General features: G+C 43.7%; 1 protein-coding gene across 2 annotated transcripts in view; it reads right to left on the bottom strand.

Annotated features, from left to right (window-relative positions):
- LOC125436712 (oncostatin-M-specific receptor subunit beta-like) overlaps window positions 1-20,144 on the bottom strand; it is a 40,287-nt gene extending 20,143 nt beyond the window's left edge. The window contains exons 1-7 of one of the 2 annotated variants that reach the window (XM_048503940.1): window positions 20,040-20,144; window positions 16,280-16,332; window positions 15,726-15,807; window positions 13,861-14,024; window positions 6,636-6,798; window positions 3,272-3,529; window positions 988-1,117 (exon numbers count right to left, since the gene is read on the bottom strand). In XM_048503940.1, the coding sequence (XP_048359897.1) occupies window positions 988-1,117; window positions 3,272-3,529; window positions 6,636-6,798; window positions 13,861-14,024; window positions 15,726-15,798 (788 nt within the window). In that variant the 5' untranslated portion in view covers window positions 15,799-15,807; window positions 16,280-16,332; window positions 20,040-20,144. Of the gene's footprint in view, window positions 1-987; window positions 1,118-3,271; window positions 3,530-6,635; window positions 6,799-13,860; window positions 14,025-15,725; window positions 15,808-16,279; window positions 16,333-20,039 lie in introns of those variants that run through there. The other variant, XM_048503941.1, reaches the window with a different exon arrangement.
- Window positions 20,145-24,596: the final 4,452 nt, after the last annotated feature.

The following is a 24,596-nucleotide window of genomic DNA, read 5'->3' as shown; positions in this document are numbered from 1 at the left end:
TCCCATGAGGTATCTGATACTATGAATCCAGATTAGCTGATCCTTAGTAGCAATTAAAGCATAGAAAAGAGAATGGAAACTGAATTTGAAAAAGCACAGGCCCATTGGTCTATGGCCGTGGTGGCGAACCTTTGGCACTCCAGATGTTATGGACTACAATTCCCATCAGCCCCTGCCAGTAGGTTTGCCACCACTGGTCTATGGTTTAAAGAAAAGTTAGCCATGAAAATGGAGCATTTGTTGTAAAGTTAAGCTCTAATCCTAAGATACTGCACTGCCCTAAATCTCAAGGATCCTTGAGTATGTCTGAAGTGGACCTGTGCTTTTATTTGCAGTTTTGACTGTATTTCGAGCCCAATTTCTGGTCCAACTGCGCCAATCAGATTAAAATCAGGAATGAAATGAAATCAATGTGCTGCAGTTATGCTGCAACCAATGTTCAGGTTATTAAAAAAAACTGGCAGCAATCTGAAGCATTGTGAGGTAGGTGGGGTTGAGAGAGTTCTGAGAGAACTGTGACTAGCCCAAGGTCACCCAGCAGGCTTCAGGCAAAGGAGGGGGAGAATCAAACCCAGTTCTCCAGATCAGTTCACTGCTCTTAACCACTATATCATGCTGACTCTAAACTAATTCAAGATATTGCACTAGGCAAAATCCATAGAAGCTGAACTAGTTAATGTTTCTCAGTGATTGGATAGCAAGCATTTGACTATAGTCATAACTTCAAATATAAGAAACTCATGTCATTTTGGAGGAAAGGCAGCATGATATAGCCTGAATCCCATCAGATCTCAAAAGTTAGAGAGGGTCTATACTTGGAAAGGAAAATCACCCAGACAGTAGCAAACTAATTCTGCTTCTGAATCTTCCACTTGCATTGGAAGCCACTTGTGGTGGTCTTGTTAGCTGCAACTTGATGACACATTATATACACACAAATGTCACTTTGTGACTTGTGACAACCAAAAATGTACGCAGAATACCTACCTATCAGACAGGATAAATTTTATCGAACGGCTGGCCACAAGGTTATCCTTTGATCCAGGTTGCCAAGAACAGTTTAATGTTACCATGTCTTCTGTTTCACAAGACAGATTTTGGGGTTCACCAGGCGGGCCTTTTAAAACAAAAAAATCGATTAAAACGTTTACTTCTTGCATTTATTCTTGCAAACTCCTTCAAAGTAAATTAATCTCAAGTCAAGGTGCAGACGAAGGTGGATTGGGAGTGACCAGTCCATTCTAGACTGATTTTTGATGTACAGCCGTGATTGTCCCTCACTTCATAAAACTGGAGGTGGCTACAGCATAACTATATCTCCCCACTATACAAAAAGGACCCTCGTGATGTGTGCATTGCCACCATCTTTGTTGAGGAATTGTTCCAGTGGTGGGGAACTGGCAGCTGGTAGTCACTAAGTAGTCACTAAATTTTATTTGCCTAGGCCAAAAGAAAAAGTGGGCCCTGTGTTTAAGGGCATGCAATCAGATATTGCCAATCCTGTACAATGTCTGTTATTTGCTGCGTCAGATTGGATCAGCCAATGAAAGGCACATCTGATATTTTCCAGTTCTGGCATCCAGTCCCGATGAATATTGGAAATATCCAGAATCAGGAGGACTTTCATTGTTCACAGCTGTTCCTCAGCACATCAGTCCTTTAAACGTTAAATGGCCGCTCATTTCAATGGGGAGACCTGGCCTCTGTACACCCTGCTTTTCTCAGGCAACAGAACACCAGCCAGACTCTCAAGAATGAGCAAGGGTGCTTTAATTCACATCTAATACACTTAAGCAATCGTTTGCAACTGGATTTTCAACTGCAAACCATCAGTGAAGTGCACTAAAAGGGCATTATCCAACATGCACGGCCAAGTGCCAACAGAGCCTTCAAAATCAGAAGCACATGAAGATGCCTTTGGAGAAGGCCAGGAAATGTTTCTGATTATTCATTTGCTCCAGAAACATTTTGTTTACGTATTGTTGTGCCTTTTAAATTGTAAGAAGCTTTGAAGCTCTGTGAGAAAAAGAGAGGGTAAACGTCATCAATTTCAAACAAACAAAAATGATCCTTCTGTACATCCCCTGAGGCACCAGTCCACAGCAGGATTTGGCCCCCATACCATTTTTTTTTAATAAAAAAGGGGGTTGAATGGAGGGCTTGGGGACATAGGACCATCTCACCCCTGATGCTCTCAGCCCATTCATTGGGCCCCACAGTGTGTAAATTCTTCTTTTATTACCTGAAAGATAACAACGTATATATCTGGAGTGCTGTGTGGTTCCGGGCTGTATGGCCGTGTTCTAGCAGCATTCTCTCCTGACCTTTAGCCTGCATCTGTGACTGGCATCTTCAGAGGATCTGATGTTGGAAAGCAAAGCAAGTGGAGTATATATACTGTGAGGTCAATAGGTAAGGCCGTCTGAATAGAAGTAGCTTGGCATGTGAGTAACAATGAAGTCTGTAGCATGTGAGTCACAATGAAGATAGCAAGGACTCACATGCTACAGACTTCATTGTTACTCACAAGCCAAGCTACTTCTATTCAGATGGCCTCACCTATTGACCTCACAGTATATATACTCCTTTCCTACATCAGATCCTCTGAAGATTTGAGTGTAAGCAGTTTCTTGTGAATTACAAAGGGCTAATATAGCAGTGGGGAGATGGCCTTGCATAACTGTACTCTCAATTGCCAGCAGAGATAAAGGCTGCAGGTGTGAAGAACATCCAGCTGGCCTCTCGCTCCTTGATGTAAATCAATTGTCATTCCATCAGAGGAGGGAGGTAACTCCAGCTTATTTATCTTAACTCTCTACTGCCTGAGACATCCCTCTACAGTCAAAGGGTAAACCTACAGCAGTGGCGTAGTGGTTAAGAGCAGGTGCATTCTAATCTGGAGGAACCGGGTTTGATTCCCCACTCTGCCACCTGAGCTGTGGAGGCTTATCTGGGAAAGTCAGATTAGCCTGTGCACTCCCACACACGCCAGCTGGGTAACCTTGGGCTAGTCACAGCTTTTCAGAGCTCTCTCAGCGCCACCCACCTCACAGGGTGTTTGTTGTGAGGGGGGAAGGGCAAGGAGATTGTAAGCCTCCTTGAGTCTCCTACAGGAGAGAAAGGGAGGATATAAATCCAAACTCTTCTTCTTCTTATGACATTGTGGATAAGCAAGGATGGCATAGTGAGAGATCTGGCCCTACCATTCAAGCTAGTTCTTAGTAGTATAATTGCCAATCCCACCCAATAACACAAGGCATTTTGTGCTTACGGGTCACAAAGAGTGTTGTGAGAAGATAAGAGCCAGCACATCTCACTACAGATCCACCTGGTTTGGAAAGGGGAACATTTTCTACAGTAAACACCATTCTTCTCTGGCTTGTACTTGCTGGATAGCAAACGTCGCGGAAGCATAAAGATGTTATTATTTCATCCTTTTCCCCAATGCAGCAAAAGGAGACGTTTGACCCTTCCTTCACAACCTTGTCTACTGGGAACATGACAGACTTAGAATCTTCTGTGTCCATGCCTGTACAGAACAAGGGAGAAAAAAAAATTCCTTGTAAAAATAGATCTTGGTTATTTAACTCTGGTAAAGGGAATGCAAAGCTGGACAATTATTGAGTTGATAATTGCTGCCATTTCCTCATATGTGAAAAAATCTAAGAGGCTGCATTTGGGAATAATACAGGCTTGGCACCTTCTGATTCTAGCAGAACCTTTAGCAGGCTTCTCAATGGCTAGTATGAAATACTCTCCCCAATGTAAAAACAAGCATAGAGAAGGGCAGCCAGTAGTCACCCAGAGTTAAGGATTTAAGATGTATAGCTATTATTTTAAAAACGTAAGTTTCCCCTTCAGTCGTGTTTGACTCTGGGGTACCACTGAAAGCAGTGATTTCATAGGCAAGTCGTTTTTGTGGGGTAGTTTGCCATTGCTTTCCCCAGCTATTCTTTACCCCCTAGCTATGTGCTAGGTACTCATTTACCGACCAAGGAATGGATGGATGGATGGATGGCTGAGGTGACCATGAGCCAGCTGCCAGGATATCTGACCCACAGGGGGCTCGAACTCCTGACAGGTTGAGTGGCAGTGCAAGCACTTAACCATGCAGCTCCTATAGCAATGATGATGATGATGATGATGATGATGATGATGCAGGAAAAAAATAGCTATTATTATTGCATACTAATAATATATCAAACAACTGCTCACTTTCTTGCAAAGTATGCATGTGTTTGTGGCCGATTACCCTCCCTGGTCTTGCCCTGCCTCTAGCGTGAAAAATCACACCAGAATGTTCTCGCTTTCCTCGGAGAAAGCAAGAAGCCTGTGAGGGCAAGAGGAAGCGCATTGGGACAAGAAATCTTGCCCCAGTATGCCTCCCTTCTTGGCACGCCACAAACAGGAAGCAGGCTAGGACATGATTTCTTGCCCCGACACACTTCCTGTCCCACCGTTCACTTTTGCGCCAGTGGATAATCAATCTATGAGTCTATACCTGGCTGCTTCTATTCACAAAAGTCTGTGATTTAGTAGACTAGTTAGTAGTCCTATAAATATGACAATGCTTGCTATCCTTTTGCAGCAGCAAACTAAGGATTCAGACCAAATGAAGAACTGAAGCGAATATTACAGAAAAACTTGTTCAGTTTGCAGAGTTATGCAAATAAAGAACAGAGAGTTAGTTGTATATGAAAAGAATTTACTGGCTGCAAGGGAAGAGTATACATTGAAGGAGAAGGACTACAGTTCGAACCAGACCACATTCAGCATGCAAAAAGTCTGAGGCCGTTTCCGCACGGCGGCGGAAACGGCTGGGTCGGCGCTTCTCGCGCCGACCCGAAGACGCTGGGACCGTCCGCACGGACGGTCCCGGGAAGAGGCGGGCAGCCGGCGCCGCGGAGCGCCGGCGCCCGCATGACCCGGCTTGTCCCTGGGCCTCCGGCGTGTCGCCGAGGCCTGGGGACACGCCCCCCTGGCCCTGCGCGCCTGCTCGAGCGGCGCAGGGGGGCATGTCCCCAGGCCTCAGCGACGCGCCGGAGGCCCAGGGACAAGGTAAGTGCCGGGTCGGGGAGGCGCCATGAAGCCGCTGCCGTTTGCTTGGCAGCGGCTTCACGGCGGCCTATTCCAAAAAGAACGCTTCTTAGCGTTCTCGGAATACGCCGGCTGCGGGCCAGCCGGGCGGCGCGGGGGCGGTGCGGCTGCGCTGCAGCTGCGCTGCAGCTGCGCCGCCCGTGTGAATGGCAGCCTGGAGACGGCGTTTTTACTGTCTCCAGGCCGTCATTTTCCGCCCGTGCGGAAACGGCCTGAGTTTCTTTTTAAGTTATCCAGTAACAAGACAGGGAAAGTGATAAAGCCCCTAAAAGTGACTGCCGAGCAGCAGCTTCATCTGTTCATAAAGACTGGCTGTGATTTCCTAAATGGTAACCACTTTCCTTTATTAAGTTATTTTTAAACACAGCTAAAAAGACACCACACCCTTCATTTATAGGCACACCTAACAAAATGCTTGCATATATTGCTTGCTGCCTGTCAGGTAGTTGAGAGTTGTGAAACGGCCCTTAGGTACAGTCATTCACACATGCTATTGAGATAACTTGCTTTATCTCCAGCTTCTGGAATATAGCGATATAAGAAATTCCAATACATAAATGTATAAACTTAAAAACTTCAGCTAAGCTTTGGCGGTGTTCATATCTTAGCTTTTATCTTCTTCCTTCACCTACAAACAGATTGTTTGCTTGTTCGTCCAGGAGCACAAGTCAGTTTCAAGCATTACTACAACAAAACCATCAATAATTTTCTCCCTCTGTTGGCCGTGACAGAATGTAAGGGGGTAGGAAAACTGAGGCTAAGGCTTTCTAAAGGGACAGTCAGGGCAGTGGAGTTTGGCTTCAAAGTGAGGGTCCTAATGCAAGGCCAAAATGTGAATAACACTTAAAAAGAAAAAGAATGGACTTTATGGAACAGCATAGAGCCGTAGCACAGTCTGAAATCATGCTCAGAGTAAGACCATGTCTTCTATAGGCTAATTTTCTTCTCTGGAAAACTGCACCCCAATACCAGCAAATAAGTATGCTCTCGCAGAAAAGGATTGCACAACATCAGTTTGGGTGTATCACAGAGGGCTAAGTGTCAGAGGGGATTGTATCTAGTTGATTGAGATGCATTCCTAGCTCAATGAAATTGCTACAAGATATATGTAACCAGCCTGCTATATGTTACCATTGCTGTTTTGGGACATTCTTTCCTTGAAGTTTGCTTCATGGCTTCACAAGCTGGGGAGATAACTAGGCCTACCCCTGACACTTTTGGTCTCATGGGAAATGGGATGTTTCTGTTGTCCTGTGGGATAGGATACCAGGTGGCTTTATCTGTATCTATCACCGACCTGGAGGCGCCTCAGCTCCAAACTAACTCTTTCTCATGTTCATTGGGAAAATGGGAGGGGGAACTAACATCAGAATAAAGAGGGCAGCAAAAGCCAGGTTTGCCAGAACTGGCTTTGACAAGCTGGGTACTTTGATGCCAATCAATAAACACTGCTGATCAACAACACAGAATCCGTTCATTGTTTCAAGACCTAACACTTCGACAGAATTACCTGCTTTACATTGGCAACCTTTGCTTACCTTTCACTTCCTTCAACTCAGTCCAGTTGCTCCAGGATTCTCGTCCCCCTGTCATCAAACCCCGGATTCTTACTGCATATGACATACACTCCATACGGTCTCTGGAAACCCACTTCCATTTTATAGGCCGATTTGATTTGTTGAGAGTTGTTGTGTAATTTTCCTAAAAGTAAACAGTGAACAGGAACTCTGAATGGCAAGGCAATATTGAGAGCCAGTATGGTATAATGATTAAGAATGTTGCACTAGTACCTGGGAGACCTGGGTTTGAATTCCCACTCACACTATGGAAGCTCGCTAGGCGACGTTGCGTAAGTCATAACCTCTCAGCCTAACCTACCTCACAGGGTTGTTGTAAGAAGAAAATGGTGTAAGCCACTCTGGGCTTCCATTGGGGAGAAATGTGAGATATAAATGAAGTAAATAAATAAATAACTACACACTGTTATGATTTTGCTGTCTATTATTTTTATTATACACTAAGGACTCAGGAGAGCTTTGAACCTTCTCTTAACTTCTATTGATACAATGTGGCTATTAACAATTCCAGACCAATTTTGTGAAGGTCAGAAAGTTCAAGAATTATACTTTTCAGTAGTCACTCACTATATTAGTATTAACTTTTCTATGTTTGAAAAGAAGAAGAGTTTGGATTTAGACCCTGCCTTTCTCTCTTATAAGGAGTCTCAAAGCAGCTTACAAACCCCTTCCCTTCCTCTCCCCACAACAGACACCTTGTGAATGAGGTGGGGCTGAGAGAGTTCTGAGAGAACTGTGACTAGCCTAGGGTCACCCAACAGGATTCATGTGGAGGAAAGGAGAAACAAACTTGGTTCTCTAGAGTCCACCGTTCACATGGAGGAGTGGGAAATTAAACCCAGTCCTCCAGATTAGAGTATACAACTCCTAACCACAACACACCACTGGGTGGGGGATACATGCGAAACTTCTGAACAAACAAGAGCTTGTGTCCCTTACATCTTCTTGGGTGTGTATGAAAACTTTTAAATCCAACTTTAAAACAGAATGTATTACAAAAGGAAAGCTGGGGAGCATATGTGATTTATTTCAGCACTTCATAAGCCCAGTCCCTGCCTCTGACCTCAGTGTTCAAAAGAGGGAAAACTGGTTCCCATTGAAGCCTCTGGGGTTTGCCACTCATTTCAAAACAATAATACAAACAGCTAATGGATGGCTCAGAAGTCTTTTTCCACCCAAGGACAATATTACCTCACTGAGAGTGTTTAGGCACCCAGCTGCCAAGCTCCAATCTACAGACATATACAGTAGGATGGGATGATAGAAGGGGTAGCTACTCCAAATGTAATTCGTTGTCCTCCTCTTGCTACAAACTCCCTATAAATAAAAGACCAACCTGGTGGGTAAATGACTACATTCGAATCTTTGTCTCTGGTCCGCTATTTCACAGACATTTTTTTAAAAAATGCAAGGGATTATTCAAATGTGGCATTCCGTAACCTTGGTCTTAGTGGCATTCTCTAACCTGAGCCTTAGTCTTAAAGTGGCACAGTGCCAAACGTACAATAAGGCAGGGCTTTAATCTGTCCTGTGATTTAAAAAAAACTTTAAAGAGCTCCCTCACAGAAAGAGAGAGTGGAAATCAAGAAACACTAAAATTAAAGCCGCCGCTACAACAGATCAGGTTCCTGCGAGTCAAGTAAGGTAAGCTTTTAGGAGGAGCTTCGTGTTTTACCAGAGCCCTAATTAAATTTTGTTAATACAAATTTAACTTATTGCTTTTCCTATCATTCATCCCTTGCTGCGGGAGGTGATGGTGGGGAGGCAAGGAGCACCTTCCTTATGAGGAGAGGCTACAGCGTTTGGGACTCTTTAGTTTGGAGAGGAGACGTCTGAGGGGGGATATGATTGAAGTCTATAAAATTATGCATGGGGTAGAAAATGTTGATAGAGAGAAATTTTTCTCTCTTTCTCACAATACTAGAACCAGGGGGCATTCATTGAAAATGCTGGGGGGAAGAATTAGGACTAATAAAAGGAAACACTTCTTCATGCAACGTGTGATAGGTGTTTGGAATATGCTGCCACAGGAGGTGGTGATGGCCACTAACCTGGATAGTTTTAAAAGGGGCTTGGACAGATGTATGGAGGAGAAGTCGATCTATGGCTACCAATCTTGATCCTCCTTGATCTCCGATTGCAAATGCCTTAGCAGACCAGGTGCTCAGGAGCAGCAGCAGCAGCAGGCCATTGCCTTCACCTCCTGCATGTGAGCTCCCAAAGGCACCTGGTGGGCCACTGTGAGTAGCAGAGTGCTGAACTAGTCTGTGATCAGACTAGTCTGATCCAGCAGGCTAGTTCTTATGTTCTTATGTTCTTATGTTCTTATTTTAGGAGGTGAGTTCCTGCATGTTAGGATAACACAGTTTGCTGGACAACTGTGGTGTTTTCAAGAGGGATTATTAAGATGCTGTAGTAGTAATTGCCCAGATCTGGATGGCCCAGGTTTGCTCAACCTTGTCAGAGTGTGATTGGTCCTGGTTTGTATTTGGATGTGAGACCTCCAAGGATTGCTATTCAGAGGCAGTGGCAATGGCAAACTATCTGATAACAATTGTCGAAGACTTTCACGGCCAGAATCATTGGGGTGTTGTGTGGTTTCCGGGCTGTATGGCCGTGTTCTAGTAGCATTCTCTCCTGACGTTTCGCCTGCAACTGTGGCTGGCATCTTCAGAGGATCTCAGAACAACTCTTGTCTTAAAAACTCGACTGGGTCGCTGTAAGTCAGTTGTGACTTGATAGCACTTTCCACCACCACTGTTAAATAGATGTGTATTTATTATGGTTTTTATGACTAGGGGGTACTAATGCTGTGGGAATGAAAGAGACTATTGCTGATGGTGTTCAGCACTTTCAAATTTGTGTTAATATATCCTTCCACAAAACTGAAGCCAAAGATGTTTAAATAGACTTGACTATTAGCAAAGTCTGCAATCATAATCGCTTTTCAGCAGCAATGGCTAATGTACTCAAGCATTTTTAAAACATCAGGAGACTAAGAGTCAGCAATTTGGATTGAGATTACAGTATCCATTAATGCAGTCCACTAATTGTGGAGAGCCAAACAATAATATGTAATTACAACTGCGGAACCCACCAGGGGTAGGGAGTATCTCATTTCCCTTCCACTACCGTTTCCTCTTTTGCTTCTCTAATAGCGCCCATAACATCTTCCCTTTTCCTACTTACTTACTTCTCTTCCTCCCTCCCTCCCTCCCTCACCAACCAGCCAACCTACCTTTATCTGTTGACAGAAACTTTAGTTTGGATCCAACTCAATATTTTACAAATATTACTGATAGGATATGAGCTGTGTATTTACTATTTTTAACAGTAAACAATATATTTGTTGTTATTCTTCTTCTTGATGCATATTCATTAGTTAATTCGTACAACTGCAACTATTTTAGAATTTAAGCTTCGGATTTGCACTATTATATTGTTATGAGCTTCACTGGACAAAGGAAGGGCAAGATACATATAAACCACTTGATAAATATGTTCTGAAAAATCCACTGAGTTCGCAATCCACTGAGGCGGCCTTCTTAACCTTCTCCCACTGCGTAGGCCAAAAAAGTCTGGATTGCACCAATCAAATGCTACAATCTCACATTCTGGGTCAGACAGCATAAGAGCACTGATGAGTGGGCCAACTCTACTGACCTTTGCTCAATAAAAGGAATCACAAATATTTCACAAAGTTCTTCCAAAAAAGGCCATGCAATCATGGCCAAAGCAGACAAGAAGCTAGAAAATATGGGACTGGATTTCCCACAGACATCCCATAGGAGCAAGGAAAGAGGCACTGAATTGGGTTGGTGCTCTCACGGCACTTTTCAGTTAGAGTTGCCAGCTGAAAACATGTCTACCTGCTTTAATAGAGAATTCATGTGTGGAAATGGACAGTTGAAGCTTTATATGGCATGGGTGAAAATAACATCATCTGGTAAAAAAACCCATCCCAGTAAGTCTCTGTTACTGAGCAAGACTTTTTCTTTCAAGGTTGATGGCAGCCTTATACCTAATTGTGAGGATAAAACAGGGGACAGAACAGCCAGCATGGTGTAGTAGTTAAGAGCACTGGACTCTCATTTGGAAATCTGGGTTTGTTTCCCCATTTTCAGTTCTCTCTGAACTCTCTCAGCCCCACCTACCTCACGAGGTGCCTGTTGTGAGGAGGGGAAGGGAAAGGGAGAGAAAAGCAGCGTATAACAAAAAAAATCTTCTTGGCGGAAGGAGAGGATAAAAATATACTAGACACCTAAATAAGTAGGCAACCTTTGCAGCCCCAGCCCTCATCTGCCGTAAGGGGATAATAAAACTGGCCTGCCCATGCAAAATTGTTGTAAGGATCGCAACAATAATGTGTGTAAAGTACTCTGAGCACTTTACAGAACTATACAAATGCTAAGTATTATTTATGGCTCATTCCGCACATGCAGAATAATGCACTTTCAAACTGCTTTCAGTGCTCTTTGAAGCTGTGCAGAATAGCAAAATCCACTTGCAAACAGTTGTGAAAGTGGTTTAAAAACGCATTATTTTGCATGTGCGGAAGGGGCCTGAGTGTTTAGCTGGACAGGCCCTCCTTATAAGAAATCATATTTGTTTTTTTCTCCTTCCTATTTGTTACCCGGACATGCTGCAAGAATCTCAAAATCTAAGTTGCCTTTTCAATGTGACTGAAGATGAAAACATGGGAGGAATAAATTGTACTAAGGAAGAACATTCCAGTGCACTTATAGAAGCTAAAGCAGCAGGTGAAACAAAGGGATTATTAGAGTGCATTAAGAACAAAGTGCTGTCAAAGGCTTTCACGGCCGGAATGAACTGGCTGTTGTGGGTTTTCTGGGCTGCGTGTATGTGGTCTGGTAGTTTTAGCTTTGAATGTTTTGCCCACATCTATGACTGGCATCTTCAGAGGCATGTCACAGTCAGATTTGTTTCTCTCTGAGGTGCCAGCCACAGTTGTCGAATGCCTTTTGTGCATCAAGGAAGATCTTTCCCTGATCTACATTTAAGTGCAATCTCCTATAATTTCAGAGCAGCTGACCTCAGCTCAGTAGAATAGTGCAGGTTTTGCAATAGCAGCCAGAGAAGACACCACTGGATTAGATGGACTACTGGCCTTAGCCAGTGTCCAGTGCACTGGTGGAGAAGGAAATGGGTATATCTTAGGAGGGCCAATGAAGATCCATCCAGCCCTGTAATCACATGGCCATAATTATGACCTTTGTTCTGGATCCAGAGAAATGAAGCTTAAACACAAAATCTGACTTGGACCATTTATGCATGCACCACTTATCTCACAGCTGTTTGCTTTTCATTGAATGTCCCTTGCTTTGCTTGTTTGCACAGGGATCATCCTCCTGCAAAGTGTCCCTAGTCAAGCAGAACCACCATTTTGCCCACCCACCCCCCACTTCCTCGTTCTTTCTGTGCAACCTCCTGCAGGGAGGGGGAGGAGTGGAATGCAAGGGGAAGGGAGTGAGGGAGGAGAGGGAAATGTGTGAGGGGTGGCATGCAAGGGAGGGGAGGGAGGGCCCCCGGCATCTGGACATGGCCCACCCACCCTAGCGGAGGAGAGGGAGGAGGAAGGGTGGCATGCAAGGGAAGGGAAGGGAGGGTGGGGAATGAGTGAGTGAGTGGTGGCATGCAAGGGAGGGGAGGGAGGGAGAGGGTGGCATGCAAGGGGAAGGGAGGGAGAGGAGGGAGGAGGAGGGGCAAAATGCAGGGAGGTTGCCTGCAGCCTTTTTTTCTTTTTCGTACCATGATCTTTGGTCTAGAATTACTTCACTAGACCATGTCAGTTTCACAGTGCTACAATCACATGCAGATGATGGGCACAATATAAATTTGCATAAATAAAATAAAATTTAAAAAAGAAAGTCCTTCCAATCATTTTGAAATGGTGGCCTGAAGAGTGGGAAGAACTGCTGTGGTGTGGATGGGGGAAGGCAGGGAGGAGCAACTGAACCCAGATGAAGCCGAACACATATAGAACTCCTTCACTTTCCCTGAGAAGGAAGAGAAAAAGTCACACCTAAAGAGGTTTCAGAATGCCCTTTCCTTGGGGATTCTCTGATTTGAGGGCAGAGTGAATGCCAAAGAGGAGGAAAAAATGTGCATAACCAAAAAACAAACCCAAAAGGAATGTGCACTCACTGAGCCCACTGAGATTTTGTGTACAAAAAGTAGCTGTGGTCCAGCACATGGCTGGGATGCAGAAAGTCCCAAATGCAGCTCTTGGCATCAGAAAGCTCTCAGGTAGCAGGTCTAAAAGACCTTCCTCTGACTCATCTTCAGGCACCAGAATAAGCAGTAGAAGAGTGCATGGGTGGTTGGGGATTGGCCTTACTTTGTTCAGTGTAAGGCTTCACACGCAGAAGATACCAATTCCAACTGAAGGAAACTCACATGTATAGACAGAGGGTTCCCATCTCTGGGTTGAGAAATACTTGGAGATGAAGCCTGAGGAAGGCAGGATTTGAGGAAGGAAGGGACTTTCACTGATTATAATACTACAGATCGCCAAAGTGGCCATTTTCTCCAAGTGAACTGATCTCTGCTGCCTAGAGATCCATTGTAATTCCAGATTTCCTGTCACCCCCTGGAGAATAGCAACCCTATAAACTTATGAATTTGCTTTAAACCACTGGTTCTCAACCTTCCTAATGCCGTGACCCTTTAATACAGTTCCTCATGTTGTGGTAACCCTCAACCCTAACATTTATCCATATTACAGATGGAGAACACTGGCCCTTTCCCCACTTACCTCTCTCTGAGGGTTGCTGCGAACAATTCCCGGCGCGCGCAATTCCTGGCATGCGCCCCGGCTTCCCCACGACCCTACGCTCTGCGCGGGGTCGTCAAAAGGCACCATTTCAAAAGGCGCCAGGAATTACGCGCGCCCAGGGGGCGCGAGAGAGGCAGCATCAGGGCGGCTGCATTCTCGCCACCCCTGAAGTGGGGAGTGCAGCTGTACCCCCCGCTACTTGAGGAGAGTAGCGCGGGGCTTAAGGTAAGTGGGGAAAGGGCCACTGATGCAGAGAGTCTTAGGCGACCCCTGTGAAAGGGTCGTTCGACCCCCAAAGGGGTCACGACCCACAGGTTGAGAACCGCTGCTTTAAACTGACCAAGAAAACTACATATATTCAAGAAAGCTGCTTTGCAGAAAGATACTTACATTCCAGGTAAAATTACTTGCTCCGGTTTGATTGATTTGAATGTTAAATACCATTTGTCTTACAGAGTTATATGTTTCATCACTGACATCCCATTCCAGTAACAGCTGCTGAAGATCTAGGTTCTTGGAAACATTAAAGAATGTAGGAGGATCCACACGGTTATCTTGTGGAGAAAGGAGGGGGTGTTCGTTTTAATAAGACTGATCTGAGACTCCATGAAGCAGTTTTATAGGGCAGCATTGAGAACAGAAGAGCTTCATCAGTTTTTATATAACATCTGAGTCTATATTTATTATTCTGGGGAAAGCTTTGGGGGAACAGCCTACTTCTGCATTTAACTGTGAAGATAAAGCCCTTACAGTTCAATACTAACACCACATTCCTGGGAATAAGCACCATTGAATAGACCCAAATATGACTCTGAGTAGAACAGCTTAGCTTTGCTCTGTTAGACTCCTACAGTCAACAATGAAACAATTGCTACTGCTCGTCTCATCTCCCTTTTGGTGTCCTTTATTTGAGCTGCAACAGGGTACACTCAAAAGCAACAAGTAGCTTTCAGATCCATAGCGCTGTAAAATTACTGGAAAGATACCATAAAGCATGCTGCTGAAAAACCCATTAAGCTATAATACCTGGAATCTGCATTGAAGCAGTCGTGAGCATTTGGACTTGCAAATGCACTGAAAGAATTAACCCCATCCATACTGATGGAGTTTATTGCAATCTTCACCCAACTTGGGGCAGATTAAGGCCCCTTCCGCACACGCAAAATAATGCGTTTTGAAACCACTTTCACAACTGTTTGCAAGTGGATTTTGCTATTCCGCACAGCTTCAAAGAGCATTGAAAGCAGTTTGAAACTGCATTATTCTGCATGTGCGGAATGAGCCTAAGACTCACTGAGGCCATAAATTACAGTCAAGTTAAAAAGACCGTCCCAAAGTGTTACCAAAAAGGGGGGGTCATTTAATATAATGTTTAGTAATTTGTATTTAAAGGCCTCTCATAATCTCAGGCCTACAACTCACTCACTTCCTCTCTCTCTTTCTCTCTTTACACCCACAACATTAGAGTTTGCCTTTTCTTTTATGTAAAAAACCCCCTCATGCATTGTGTCGCATATGAAGGCACACCTATAGTTACTACTATGGGCACACGGATTGAAACAGTCCTACAACAAGTCAGTAAGGTAGGACAATAAAACGATCCCCTTTATCACAGATGGGATATCAAGGCTAGAAGACGATAGGTTGACTAAGGCTACAGAACATTTTTTTTATTTCATTTTACTAAATTTTTATCTTGCCCTTTCCCATCCAAAGGCAGGCATGGGACGACTAACAACGTCAAAATATACCCAACATACAAAAATATGCATCACTTCATAAATATCAGATTTTAAACTCCCAGTGATTTAAAATGCCCCCGGCCCCTCATTCTCACTCTTTAGTGAATTTTGACCTAGAAGGAGAGAATCTAGAAACAACAAAACCAAAGACAAACCTAACCCAACTAACAAACCCATAACTGACTGACTAAAAAATACATACAGAAAGGTAAGAAAGAGTAAGGAAGCCAACAGTAATGTAACTGTTGCCACCTCAGCCTCAGTTGCTGCCTCAGCCTGGTGGAACATCCCTTACTGAGCATTGAGCAAAAGCAACATTTAACAGAAAACTGGCTGTTCAAATGGATTATAAGAACTGTCTGAAAGGGGCCGATATCTTTATGTTTGTGTATACGTGTGTGTGTGTGTGTGTGTGTGTAAAACATGCACTTTGTTTCACACACACACACACACACACACACACCTGCTTCATTGGACTTGTACTTTAGAAAAAGAAAGAATTCAAGGTTTTACCTTGACTTTGTAATTGACCGAAGCTCACTGCTATGGAGAGAAGCACTACTTGAAGTATCATCAAAGGGTCCATCACTTATTCCTGGAATAAACAAATGGCAAAAATATTATATCTATTCTGGTTGACTCTTGTGCATGGACACTGTGTTTAACATCTTTGGCATTTCAAACATAGAAAAGTTGACCCTTTCATATATATATGCAGCAACGCATATTCGGATTGGCAGTCATATAATCATGTGTAAAAGAACTCCTTGTCTCAGTCACTGAACATAAATTACTCCTTCAAATGCTTCAACATCTTACAGGGAAAAAATTAATTATCTTTTGCTGGAAACTGGCAATAGAGGCAATTAACAGTCCTCAATAGTCTCTCACCCTTTACAATCCACTGAAATCAATGGGATCCAAAGGGTATAACTCTGCTCAGAAATGCATGGTGAAAACCTGCCTTCAGAAACCATTTGGGCCAGATGCATTAGCAGCTTCTGAATCTTCTAATATCCGTCATGTTCATATTTTCTTATTTGCTCTCATATGGAAACTGTACTTACTGGAGTCAGGTCCGAGTGGTCCAGTTGATTAGGATGAAACATCAGCTTTCATTCTACAAAATGAATAAATTACTGTGTAAAAATACTAAATTATAGTGTAAAATTACTAAAGAAGCATCATTAAATCTGGCATTGCTGCAATTAAAAAATTATTATTGCACCGCACCTACTGGACACCAGCCGGGTTGTGTTAATTTTATATTTTCAAAAACAGTATGTGTTGGAGATGGGAAATGTTTACTGATGCACGTACTCATAAGTTACGGTCCTGTCCAGTAGTTCAGCTACTTTGGGGTTTGGTTATAAACTACATTGACATTGTCTTAGATGTGGCATTTGTAGTCACTGTTATAATCCTCATTGTGGCCAGTTTTTTCCAATTCATGGAAGTTGCACTTTGCAGAAACGGTAGTTTTTAAGAGCACACTATCCAACAGACCTGGGATGGAGCAGAGGTGTACTGGGAGAAAATGGTGCCTTCCTCAAGTGCCCCCCCCCCCCCGCCTGTGCCCCACTTATGGCAGCCCGCTCCGGCAGGCCTGCAGCAGACTCCCGGCCCAGCTGGGCTGTTCCTTCAGCTGGCGGAGAAGGGTGGTGGTGGTCCAGGACAGCCTGGCAGGGCCGGGCCTGGTGGGGCAGGGAGCCTGCCAAGGGCCTGCCGGGCGCCCCTTGGGCCAGAACCACCAGGCCCGGTTCCGCCAGGCTGCCTAGACTGCTGCCGCCTTCCTCCACTGGCTGAAGAAACAGCCTGGCCAGGCAGGGAACCTGCCGCAGGCCCACTGAAACTCTCTTGGCCTGGCCCTGCCAGGCTGCTCCTTCAGCCAATGGAGGAGGGCGGTGGCGGTCCCAGGCAGCCAGCAGAGGGGGGAGTGCCAGGTGGGGGCGCCTCTCCACAGGAGAGGTGTGGGGGCGACTTTGCCCCCCATGTGATCTAATGGGTGGCTCCCAGGGTCAATTGATCCCCCCATGTCCCTCTGGCAGATATGCCCCTGGGGTAGGGTGAGAATGTCCTGTCCTTTTAACAGAAGCTTAACACAGAGCAGTGAATAATTTTTCAAGGCATGGAATTAAGTAACACTCCATTACGCTTGTATTGGACAAATAGGACATTTTTCTCCAGACCTTACTGGTAACCCTAATTGTTTTCAAATTAAGATTAACTTCTAGGCAAGTGGCGGCTGGGAGGAGACTTTGGGTGGGAACCTGGCCAGGGAAAGAGCTCCCTCCTGGGCAACATGATGCAGGAATTTAGGCTTACGTTTGTAAGAGCTGAGAAACAGGGTTAAAAATCAAATGTGAATGTGTGACACACTCAACCTGCATATGTGTGTCTCCATCCTACATTATTTAATTGTTTGTTTACTTAATTTCATCGATTTCTATCCTGTTCTTCAAATACATCCCAGGGCTGGTTACAACAACACATTATTAGACAACTGACGTGTGAATCAACACACATTAAGAGATTCTGTCAAGCTCAAACTTATCAGCACCACATTCCCACGATTCAATGCCTATTTTCCCTTCACCAAACAACCATAGTTCAGTCCTTATGTGTACATACTTGCATGCTGAGGACTGTTTTGAATTGCCCATTTCTTTAAAGGGGGACCGACTACAGCTAGTGTTGGCAACTTTGAAGAAGAAGAAGAGTTTGGATTTATATCCCCCCTTTCTCTCCTGTAAGGAGACTCAAAGGGGTTTACAATCTCCTTGCCCTTCCCTCCTCACAACAAACACCCTGTGAGGTAGGTGGGGCAGAGAGAGCTCCGAAAAGCTGTGGCTGGGCCAAGGTCACCCAGCTGGCGTGAGTGGGAGTGCACAGGCTAATCTGAATTCCCCAGATAAGCCTCCACAACTCAAGCGACAGAGCTGGGAATCAAACCCAGTTCCTCCAGATCAGAGTGCACCTGCTCTTAGCCACTACGCCACTGCTGCTCCCAGCCCCCTCCAACCCTTTTAATCCCAGTTTGATCAGCAGCAGGGAAGAGATAATATTGCATAGCTCCAGGCAGCGAAAAGGTTAAAGGGATGAAGATGAGGCATGTTCCTCCTGATTAATTGGCAACCTTTATGCCCACTTTTCATAATATCTGAATCTTAGTGCAACATGATGAGAAGGAGCCAGAAACTTTACACATTTACACATCTAATATGAGACAGACAATGACATAAGGGCCAAAATAAACATCGCACAGGAAATTAGTATAACATTCTTTCAGCATTTTTAAAAATGAGAAACAGCCGTGATCTTGTTTGAAGCCTCGTGGGAGACCAGCAGAGGGATACTTAGCTTTTTCTCGGCAGGCTATTTCCCCCTAAGAATAAGCCCTTCCCCTGAAGCTGTGATATGGATAGTTTGGTACCAGGAAAAAAAATTGCTGAAAGAGAAAGTGTTAAGCAGCCCTTCTACTTGCCATTTGTGTCTTTTGAGGCTGATTTTCCTTTTAGAAAACAACTGGAGGACTATTACTGCATCATTTGTGTAGCATCTAGTTTGACCCTAATGGGGCCAAAATCACAAGTGGGTGACTGATATTCCAACATTAGCGCTCCCTCCCCACACCTGTGTGTCTTTCCCAACATCACCCTTATTACTTAAGATGTTTATGCTAGCAAAATTAGACAACTCTGAGACACTGAAAATCCAGGATCACCCTTTCTGTTTCTTTATGGTTGTTTTAAAAGCATGAGGAGGTGGAAGAGGGAAATTGAATGAGAAATATGACACTGGAGGAAAGAGTTAGCTGTTTCCCCTGAACACTTTCCTCAATGTGAGTCACTCCTCCTTTATTCTCTGGAAGGTACAATTTGCTCAGCTTAGAATTTGTGTGTGTGTTGTGTGACCAAGTTCAACTGACCACAACAACCCTGTAGGGTTTTCAAAGCAATACAGGTACAGAGGTTGTTTGCTGTTGCCTGTCTCCATGTCATGACCCTGGTATTCCTTGGAGGTTGCCCTGCATAGCTTCTGCGATCTAATGAGATCAGGCTTGAAAGTTTTGGAAAGAGGGCAAAATCAGAGTTGGAAGGGATCCCATAGGTCATCTTGTCCAATGCTCAATGCAGGTTCACCCTAGAGCATCCCAGACAAGTATTTGTTCAGCTACTGCTTCAAGCCTGCCAGAGGGGAATTCTAGGTAGTTGATTCCACTGTTGCACAACTCTTACTGTAAACGTTTCTTTTCCTCCTATCCAGGTATTTACATCAGGAAATTGGCATGTGTTAATCCTCCCTCCTTTAGCACCGTAATCCCAAATTGGGGTCTCTTACCTGCTCCAGTATCTTCACTTTTACACATGCCAAGATGATTCAGTATTTCTGAGCTGTGCTCTTGTCCCAGGGTTCTTTACAGTTTTGTCTAGAATTGACATCATCCCCCACCCCCAGCTCTCCAACAACAGCCCTTCAGGCAAAAAAAAATCAAACTAGTCTGCCTCCTTCCCTCTCCATACCAGGAAAAACTCAAAACTGCTAGATATCTTTGTGTCAGGCTTCTATTTGGGGGGAAAGCACAATAAAGCAGAAGAAAAGAACTGTAGTTCCAAAAAAATGTACGAATATGGGGTACATTCCTAGATTTTCAGAGCTTCAAGAAAAAGAAAGATATCAGAAGTCATCTCCACCCAGGAGGCATAACTTGGAATATTATTTGAATGAGTTCACATTACACATGGAAGGACAGCTAAAGAATAGCTGGGTCTGGACAGAAGAGTCAAAAGAAGAGAAGCAGCCCTGGAAAACAGAATAGCAACATACCTTGTACGTGTCCCGAATGTCTTCTTAATGCGACCTAAGAAAAGTTGCACAACTTTCTCAGACTCTCCCACTCACTAGCTCTCCATTGCATTCTGTCAGAGCCTGTTCTTCATTTCCTGTTTTTTCCCCCTTTCTCCTCCCTCCCTGATTACTATAGTAGGTTCAGTGCCAATAAGGAGGAGCTGAGGAATGAGCAAACAGGATGGCAAGATGCCACTGAAGGAAACCAGGTGGTGGAGATAAGTGGCAAAGTTTCACCGATCTGGTACACGACATGTAATAGGTTCTTAAGAACGTCCTCTATCCAGGAAACGGAAAGAAATGACAAAAATGGAATTGATCCAAGCTAAAATGATTTCATTGCAATAGTGTGAAGAATGCCTGAACAGAGATTTCTTCTGAAATTCGCTGTTAGCTTTCCTGGAAAAAGGTTCTAAGGCATTTCAACAGTAAGGGAGAGGAGTGAATGTGAACAGTGCCCACAATTTTAAGGAAGGGTTTTTACCAGGATACACACCAAGAGAATTGCAATCAGCCTATCCCAGCTACACCTGGGTGCCAGATTAGGTCCCTCATTAGGGTTTTGTTTCCAGGTTTTGTTACAGGAAACTCTGTAATTCAGAGGTTAACAACAGGTTAACAACCAGCTGATATATCCCTAAACGTCCCAAGAAAAGATTACAAAATGATCAACTCTGGGCTTTTGGTAAAGAACCCTTTTAATTGATTTTTTTCTTCTGTTTCTTATAGATAATAGCTTCATTTCCAGTGCTCTTCTTAGTCCAAGTTCTGTTTCTAGGACAGAGAAATCTTTGTAACACACTGAGGCTGTGAAGGTATGGGGTAAAGCCCCTATGGCAGAGTTGCACAACACACTGGAATGCAGTAGGAAGTCAGACACACACAGCAGCTCAGCTTCACAGAAGTGGTCCAACTTTTATTCATTCACGAATATTCATTTGGCTGCCCTCTCCCCTCCTTGGAAGAACTCTATAATTCCTGAAGTCTAAAGGAAGCACAAAATATTCTGAGAGACCCGTCTCATCCAGCACACTCTCTTTTTGAACTGTTACCATCCGGCAGACGATACAGGTCTATAAAAACTAGGACAAAGAGGCTTAGAGACAGCTTCTACTCTAGAGCTGTGGCTATGCTGAATTCCATGGCTTCGTGTTGATGTGTTTGGGGCTGTGTAGGGATGGGTGGAGGAAGGGGAAAGTGAGGATGGGGTATGAGTCTGAAATTGTGTGCATCGAGGAATGCTGCTGTAAATTTCGTTGTGCATGCACAATGACAATAAGATGCTTATGCTTATGCTTATATAGCTCACACAGACAAAGTGCTCCGCCAGCCAGTGCAAAGACAAGAGTCTCACAGATTTAAGTACACTGCAGCCTTATATCTGGTTTACTGGCCAATCACAGTTCTTTGCCAATTAAACCTAGGATGAGGCTGTGTCATGTGATATCTGTCAGTTAGATTTTGATGATCAGACACCAATTACAACAGTGCTCTGACAGGCAGGGGTGCAGCTCAAGATATTTTTTGTTATTTAAGAGAGTTTGTGCTATGCACCCTCAAGTTGCTTCCAACTTATGGCAACGCTATGAATTAATGACCTACAGTTAACTGCCTATCATTAAAAGCCTTTGATTATGCTATCTTCATGGTTGATTATGCTATCATAATTGATTATGCTATCTTCATGGTTACTCACATGCTAAATGGGTGGATCCCACCCAACACATGCAAATCAAGCTTTCTAACTGCACCCCTTACATTTGTTCACAGGTAAATGGTTCTTTCTCCCACCCTGGACATTCCACAGGTAAATATACTCCGCTTGTTTTTCTATCATCAGATCCCCTGAAGATGTCAGCCACAGATTCAGGTGAAACATCAGGATAAAATGCTACTAGAACACAGCCATACAGCCCGGAAACCACACAATACCCCAGTGATTCCAGCTGTGAAAGCCTTCGACAATACATTAAAAGCCTTGCTTGGCTCTTGAAAACTAGTTTGAGATATTTTTTATTATTCAGAAATAATTTGTCATTAAAGAGTTGTCATTTGTCATTAAATTTGTCATTATAATTTGGCATTAATTTGTCATTAAAGGTTGATTACACTGGTAGCTCCTGCTGTACCTTATGGAACAGGAGATAACTTTTTGCCACTATGTCTTGTGATGTCTATGGATAGGTAGATATCATGAACAATGCTGTGCCTCCTGTCTAGTAGACCTCCTTGCAAATGGGTATGCTTTGCCTTTCACCATGTCTTTTGAACATTACCATCCCTTTACTAAACTCTGTGCAAATGTACTGCACAGGAAACATAGGAAGACAGTGGAGAATACAACAAACAATGACCAAGGACACAACATCAGGAGCCACACAAGAAACCCACTGGTTTCTCTCCATTCTGCCACTTTGATTCTGTCCTCCACAATATGCAAGTTCAATTCTGCCCTTTCTCCGACATCACCATGAAGACTCTCACTTTGGCAGTGGTCTCAATAATTCACAAAATTACAGCAAATTCTGGTGATGGTCCTTGAACCTCGATTTGCTGCCTACCTGGTCCGTACTTAGCAGGTCTACTTGAAAGTAAGTAGGACGCTATTCATTGGGGAGTGTGTGTGTAAAGTGTTGTCAAATCACAACTAATTTACAGCAACTCAGTAGGGTTTTCAAGGCAAGAGACTAACAGGTGGCTTATGAAAGACAACAGGTATATTTACAATATATAATCCTGTCAAGCAGAGCAATGAGCAGATATGTGGATTGTGTGGCACATTAAATAAGAATGGTTATCTCTCAAAAAGACCAGCCATTTTACCTCAGAAGTTCATAAACATGAAGAGAACTTTACACAATAAAAATAAACAGTATATACATATCAACAAAATATCACATATATATCATTACATTCATGGCTCATCATTTGTTACAATTTGGTTGTGATAGCAAGCTTATACAGTATCTTTAGTCAAAGGTAATTTTACACAGCATTGGTTAGCAGTACACAGAGAAACCTCTTTTCTCTCAGTCAGTCAGGGAACAACAGAACTACCAATGGTTTTTCACTGTCACCTTTAGAATGTTCATGCAGCTTCCCAGAATTTCCTGCTGCTTGTGCTGCTGCTGCATGCAAACAAGGCTGAAAATTCCAACAGCTTACTCCCAGGAAAATGCCCTAAGGATGGCAATTATAGCTTGCAGAGTATTTCCTTGTTTAGAAGGTGAAAAACAAGTGTGAGAAATTGAGGAACTTTAGAACAATGTATGTATGCAATATACACAATATGTGTGGAAAGTCATGATGTCATGAAAAGTATGAAAGGCTTAGAGGCCTCAGGGAAGCTGTAGAAGCTATTGAAAAGGTTGCCCCCATCATCCTCTCCTGCTCTTGGAGTGGTACCCAGCCCCCTGGTTTATCACGAAGCTGTTTGACACAAAGGTTGGGAGACATCTATAGCAACACCAGAGGAAAACTCACACTGAATGTGGCACTGCATCCTATAGAGCTCATTGGAAGATCTATGAAGCAGAAGCAACAACTGGCTACCATTGCATCAGCCAGTTCTTGATCATTTCTTTAGTATTTCTTTTTAAAATTTTGATGCAGGCTTGCACCCAAATAGATTTTCCAAGGCAGCGAACATGCAAACAATAAAACAGAGTTTAAAATGTGTATGTAAAATATTAAACTAATTCAATAAAAAACAGGCACACAGATAGAACACAGCCAAAGAGGAGGCTCAATAAGTATCTCTGGGGAGATGCCAAACAAAGCAAAAAAGTTGGTGGAAGACAATGGTGGGGGTAGGGGGGAAGAGACAGAATCTCCCTGGGAAGGGAGTTTCAAAGTTTTGGCACCACAACCGAGAAGGCCCTTTCTTGGGTTATCAGCTACCTCACTTCAGATGCCAGGGGCACCCAAAGCAGGGCCTCCAAAGATGACCAAAGTGGACAGGTAGTTTCATATGAGAGAAGGTGATCCATGCCAGTTGTTTAAGGTATCTTGGCATCTACTAATTCCTAAATCTGACCCTTTACTGTCCCAGAACCAGAAAATTAGTTGTGATGCTTTTGCAAAGTTGTTAACAAAAACTCTTAAACACCATCTGACTTGGAGGCTGGTTGTAACATGACACAAACAGATAAAATGGCTAAGGTGCTATCTAGACTGTTTCTGGGCCATTTTGAGTCAGTTACCACAATGGATGTGAAGGCGGATTAGAGAATACAGAGCTCTTCATGGCTTGAACCCTCATCTCTGCTCCAACGTAACAACTTTGCCCATGTGAACAGGGTCTTTTACAGGTACCAACATGCAGATAGACAAGATAAATAATTGCCTGTGTGTTCTCTGTTGTGGACCCTATTTTTCTGGAGTGCCCTGCCGCAGGAGCAGAGGAAGGCCCCCCCACGCTTCTGGCTTTCTGCAAACTATACAGGACATTTTTACAAAGGTGATACAGCTGTATTATAACAGAATGATTCAGGAGGTGTTTAAATTAAGGGAATGTGGAACATACAAGAAGACCAC

Source organism: Sphaerodactylus townsendi, linkage group LG07 (assembly GCF_021028975.2).
Source record: "Sphaerodactylus townsendi isolate TG3544 linkage group LG07, MPM_Stown_v2.3, whole genome shotgun sequence".
Classification (NCBI taxonomy): Eukaryota; Metazoa; Chordata; class Lepidosauria; order Squamata; family Sphaerodactylidae; genus Sphaerodactylus; species Sphaerodactylus townsendi.
Note: the sequence above shows the minus strand (reverse complement) of the source record. Positions and strands in the feature narration are given on the sequence as shown.